General features: G+C 41.9%; 1 protein-coding gene across 1 annotated transcript in view; it reads right to left on the reverse strand.

Annotated features, from left to right (window-relative positions):
- Nucleotides 1-430: 430 nt before the first annotated feature.
- The window catches only part of Eqtn (equatorin), a 15,208-nt gene continuing 9,621 nt past the window's right edge, over nt 431-6,017 (reverse strand). Inside the window, exons 7-8 of the mRNA XM_008828968.2 lie at nt 2,277-2,430; nt 431-879 (exon numbers count right to left, since the gene is read on the reverse strand). Of these exons, the coding sequence (XP_008827190.1) occupies nt 510-879; nt 2,277-2,430 (524 nt within the window). The 3' untranslated portion in view covers nt 431-509. The remainder of the gene's footprint in view (nt 880-2,276; nt 2,431-6,017) is intronic.

Here is a 6,017-nt window from a genome sequence, read left to right on the forward strand (position 1 = left end):
GCTGGCAGTTTCTGCCACTGATTTAGCTTCATCTCTTGCTGATACAACGGTTTAGTTAGTGAAACACGAGGGGACACGAAAAGGAAACATAAAAAAAACAGGAGCTTTTTGCTTTGGTTTGATGGTGGTGGCCAGGAATGGAGGAAAGTAGAAGATAGAAGTGCCCTATGTGAAAACGGACCACCTTAGTGTGAAGTATTTATATATTATTATTTATTTCTTGGTGCTGAGGCTGCGACCCAGGAGGCCCTGGGCATGCTAGGCAAGCGCTCTATGGCGAGCTACCTCCAGTCCCGAATGCCTTTCATAACCTACTTTCCGGAATTGTTTTTTACTTGAGTTTCCCTTAAAATATTGCCTTCTGCATTTTCCTTTAAATAAGTCTTATAATGAATAATAACTGAGATAGTTTTATTGAATATGTCCTCTTAAGTCACCAGAAAATGTAGATGTCTCTGAAATTTGCTGTTTCAAAATTAAGCCCTTTGTGTGAGACACAAAGATCTGTACTACTCAATATTGACTTCCTCAACTGGTTCCTCATTGCCTTCCCCAGCTGGGGCTGCCTCAATCATCTCACCCAGGTCCTCAAGGTCTCCCACATTCAGCTCCTCCTCTGGGGCAAGGAAGGGCTCCTCACGGGGAAGGAAGTTGGGCTCCTCATTTAAGCCTGTGTCAGCTGAGCCTGCAGAAGTTTCCATAAGTTTAGATTTTGACTTTTTTGTGTCTGGTCTTCTCATGTCTGAAGTGTTCCCCCAGTAGGAGCTACTCTCTGCGCTTTTGGAGAAAGATGTGTCCGATACACCTTCGGACGGATGGAAGTAAGACAGAGTCGCCAGCTCCGGGTTGATGGTGTACTGACTTTCATAGTTTTTGTCACTGAAAAAGAACACACATCAAGAGTTGTTTTTGGTTAAACATTTATATTTGTATATTTGTAACCCAACTCAGAAAAGTAGTCACAAAAAAAGAACGTCCAATGTATTAATGACTTAATGGCTTCATACAAAGGATACCGTTTTTTAATTGTAATTGGATTGTATATTTAATCCTTGTGTAAATGAACCACCAATGAATGTCGGGTTATGAGCCTCTTTCAAGCCTCCACACTAGAGCTTAAAAACTAATTTATGCCAGGTGTGCTGGTGCATGTCTTTAGTCCCAGCACTTGGGAGGCAGAGGCAGGTAGATCTCTGTGAGTTCAAGGCCAGCCAGGTCTACATAGTGAGTTCCAGGCCAGCTGGGGCTACAGGGAGACCCTGTCTCAAAAAGACCAAAACAAACAAACAAACAAACAAACAAAACTAATTTACTAAAAGAATAAAGCTTGCTTTAATAAAGGAGTAACAAAAAATAATATGAAATTGAATTAGGGGAAATGAATGTCTAATATCACAGTTTTAGTGAACCAGAAAAATATACCATCAGAAACATCATGATCAAAAGAATTTATGATAATTGTGAGCATGAAAAGCGATTCTACGGAGTTTAAAAAAGTAATTTATAATACTGTGCAAAAATATTTAAAGAGACCTCAGGTTTGAATTGAATTTAATGTTTCTATAAGAAAATACAAACGGTAATTTAAGAAGAAGGGGTAGGCCTCAAGGCATGACTGTGACAGAGTTTCAGGTTTTTTTCAAAGTCTTGGGCAAGGCAAATGACAAAGGTTGGACCAAGGAGATGAGCTGCTGAGAAGGAATACTTACCTTTATGTTCCAAGGCTGCTTGTTTTTTTTTTTTTTTTTTTTTTTTAAGGATTATCTAGACTCTCTACAGCCTTCCTAATCAACTGAGATTATGTCTATATTTTATGCCTAAATAGCCAGCTGAGATGGCTATTTAAAATACTTGGGTAAGGGCTAGAGAGATGGCTCAGCGGTTAAGAGCACTGACTGCTCTTGCAGAGGACTTGGGTTCGATTCCCAGCACCCACATGGCGGCTACGAACCATCCTTAACTCCAGTTCCAGCGGAATCCGAAGCCCTATTCTGACCTCCACGGCACTGCACAACACAGGTCCACTCACATACATGCAGGCAATACATTCATATACATAAAATAAAAATAATAAATAAAATACCTGGGTAAATTACAATGGGGTGTTCCTTGAGAAGGGCCCCATGCTCCTAATACAAAGAGGACACAGAGTCAAGCTATCTTATAAATTACATAGGAGCCACATTCCTAACAACCTACTAAAGACTACTAAATCTACTAAAGGGAGTTTGGCATCATGAACTAGTTACACAGATTACAAAAGCCAGCTAGCTCACCTTAGGTGTCTCAGTTTGTACAGTGTGGCAAAACAGAATATCAAGAGAGGAACTGAAAGGATGAAGGTCATCAGGGAGATGCCCAACATTAATTTGAGCTTGATTTCCTCTAGCTTTGACAGTTTATCTTCGTTTGTAGTATTCAAATCAGAGCCTGGGAGGAAAGAAAGAAAGGAAAGAAAATGCAGTGGAAAACTGTGTTTCGTGTGTTTTCCCGGAGGAGTAAGGACTGTGGAACACATCTGCAGTGTTCATGGCTCACTATTCCAACCAGGGAATGCCAAACGGAAGGCTGCTTCCTTGGGCCACGGATCCAATTTTTCTCTCTCTAGTTGTTACAATAGTCTTGGACTAGCCGTCCTTCACTCCACACCATCACATGAGCTTGCAAACCTTCCTGCAGCACTAAACAAAATCTGGTTTGAAACCCAAGCTATCCAATGACATCTCTATGTAACAGCCTTTCTCCCTGACTTTACTAGAAATCAGTTTAAATAATTATCTCTGAAGAGGTTATTATTACAACAGTTTACAAGATACTAGTACTTTAGAAGAGAAAGGCACATGTTCGTTGTTGGGCATTTTAGTTCTTTTGAACTAAAAGCGTGTATACTGGTGGTTTTCTCTCTGAGGCTTGCCATTTCATTACGGAGATTGCACTTAGAAAGGAGAGAGAGAGCACTGCAGAGACCTGCTATGACCTTGAAACTCCAGAATTCTCTCCCTTGCAACTGTGAGCAAGACCAGCTTTTCCTTGACACCCAGGTCCAAGACTACCTTGAATTTTAACTTTACTCTCTTGTCTAGGGTCTTTCTCCATGCCAAAGGCCACATGGGCTAGGGCTCATAGTAAGGGGATTTAACCCCAACCCCTCGCCAAACCTGGAAGAATCAGAAATGTCCTTTGTTCTCAGGATCTGAAGGGAGCTGAGGGAACTGGAGGGTCTGGGTCTCCCTTTGGAGCCCCTCATAGCTACCTAGGGCCATGATGCTGCACTCCTGGTACTCCAGAACCGAAGGATCTGGTTGCCTTCAGGGTCCTGCCATGGCTGCTTCCCAGCCCATAATCTCTCTCCTAATTGTGCTCCCACTTCAGGGCTTTGCCATAGCTGCCTATAACTTCCCTCATGAAGCCATCCGAAGTGAAATTCATCTCTTCTTTCATTTTCTATGAGCCCCTCACTCTTTTTTTTTTGGACAGTGTTTCTGTAGTCCCAGTTGGCCTGGAAGTCCCTCTGTGTATCTTATCAGGTTGGCCTGGATCTCACAGAGGTCCACCTGCCTCTGCCTCCAGAGGGCTGGGATAAAAGGGGCATGCCACTCTTTCTAGCACATTGTATATTTATTACTTTATTTTTATGCATATGAGTGTTATGCCTGCATGTATGTAAGTGCACCCATGTTGTGCAGTGCCCACAGAGGACTGAAGAGTGTGTTGGATCCCTTGGAACAGAGGTTACAGACTGTTGTTAGCTGCCATGTGGGTGCTGGGATTCAGACCCAGGTCCTCTGCAGGAGCAGCCAGTGCTCTTAACTACAGAGCCATCTTTCCAGACCCAAAAGACTGGTTTTAAGATAAGAAACATTCATTTGCTAAAATGTGGTCAAATGTGCCTCCTTCAAAGAAACCACCATTGTGACTGCTCAGTAGATTGGGTAATTCTTCTTTAGAACTCTCTTTTGACTTAGGTGTATGAATTAAACTAACAAAAGTGACTGTCACAGCTTTTGCCTACAGTGCTATGCTTTGTTTAAACAAAATCACTTCTGGCAGTTTCTAAAACTCAGATTATTCCTGGGAACTTTCTTCCATGATGAATTGTCTGAATATAGACTACAGTAGGCTCCAAAGCACACAGCCCAAGTCTCCTCTTATAGGCTGCCTCTCAAAGTACAGCTGATCAATGTGCTTGCCAGACTGACATGAATTGATATAATTGAACGACAGCACTTTTTGGGAGGGGCTGTATATATTTTCAGCTGCTCTGTTTCCTTTTGATAAAATGATGAGAGAGTAATCCAATATTCCAGTGCCCTCTTGAGCTCTTGTTTTGTCAGTAAAGAAGGAGGAAAAGCTGATGCTCTTGGCACTCCACTGGTGGATTCATGAGGCAGAAAGGGCTCTGGGCAGCCTGCTGGCAGGATCTGCTGCTGTCATCTGCACTCAGCTCCCCAGCTCTCATGACCATCGGGGGAGTTGTGTTCCTTCAGATGATAGTCTAAGCTGAGACTTTCTCCAAGCCCCAAATCACTCTCTTTTACCTCAGACTTCTACATCTCTTTTAGATATTGCATAAGTGCAGGGAAATAAGGAGGTTCCTCTGTGAGATTTCAGATAGGGAGAATAATCAAATTATGTAGTCACATAAGGACACCAAGAATGAATGGAATTTAAACTAAAAAATCCAGGGGAGAAGAAAGTCTGGGGAATTGGTCCAGCAGGTAAAGATCTTGCCACACAAGCATAAGGAACAGAATTTAGATTCCTAGAACTCCCTGGAATGTTGAGGGGCAGTACCTGCCTGCCTCTAATCCCAGCAAGAGGGAGGCAGAGACAGGGAGTCTGCAGCAAGCCGGCTACCAGAATAGTTAAAATGCTGAGTTCTGGGTTCATCAGGAAACCCTGCCTCGATATGTAAAGAAGGGAGCCATCGAGGAAGACACCCAATGTCAACCTTGGGCCTTTACACACACGTATTCACATAAGAACATGCATTCGCACAAATATCTGCATATAGGCCAGAAATACACACATGTACACCATACATAAATACACAATAAAAAATACATCCCATGAAATCCAGGGATTTTAATTGTGAGTTTAACCTTTATGTTGTTTTGTTTGTTTATAGAAAGAAGAGTTTATTTTGGTTTATGGTTCCAGAGGGGGATTCTACAAAGCTGAGAAAGTGTGTGATCAGTATCTTGTGGCCAGAGCAGGAAGCTGACTATGTGTATGTTCTACCATAGGAAGCTGAGAGAACAAACTGGGAGTGAGGGAGGCTCTTAACCCATGAAGCCAGCCCTCAGGGACATACTTCCTCCAGCAAGGCTGCACCTGCTTAAATTCCCACACCTCCCAAACAGCACCTCAAACTGGAGAATCAAGTGTTCAAATACCTGAGCCTGTGGGGGCATTACGCATTCAAACCCCCACGAAACGAAAATCACCTGATTTAGTTTGTGGAATACATCCTTAATACATATTTCTTCACTGAAAACTTATAGATGACTATGACATGAAAACATCTTCAATATCACTAATCATTAGGAAAATGAAATCATAACAGTGAGATGCTACCTCCTTCAAGGAAGAATTACTACTGGTGAGAATGTGAAGATTAGGGAATTCTTACATCATAAGGAAAGATAGTCTCATGTACTCCATAAGGAAAACACAGAGAATTTTTCAACAAATTAAAATGTAAATATTATACTATTCAGTACTGCTTTAAGGAGGAAAAGCTTTCTAAAACTGAGTTTGTTTTATTCCTTTCTTTTAAGTTTCTTTTTGAATGTTCTTATTATTATAAGATCAAATTTGTTTCACCTTTCCTTTTATATATATATAAAGATCTATCTTCGGGGCTGGAGAGATGGCTCAGCAGTTAAGAGTACTGACTGCTCTTGCAGAGGACCCAGGTACAATTCCCAGCACTCACATGGAGGTGACAAACCGTCCTTAACTCCAGTTCCAGGGGATTCTGAATCCCTCTTCTGACCTCTGTGGCTTTGCAAGAC

The sequence above is a fragment of the Nannospalax galili genome, unplaced genomic scaffold (genome assembly GCF_000622305.1).
Source record: "Nannospalax galili isolate Female #2095 unplaced genomic scaffold, S.galili_v1.0 scaffold52, whole genome shotgun sequence".
Lineage (NCBI taxonomy): Eukaryota > Metazoa > Chordata > Mammalia > Rodentia > Spalacidae > Nannospalax > Nannospalax galili.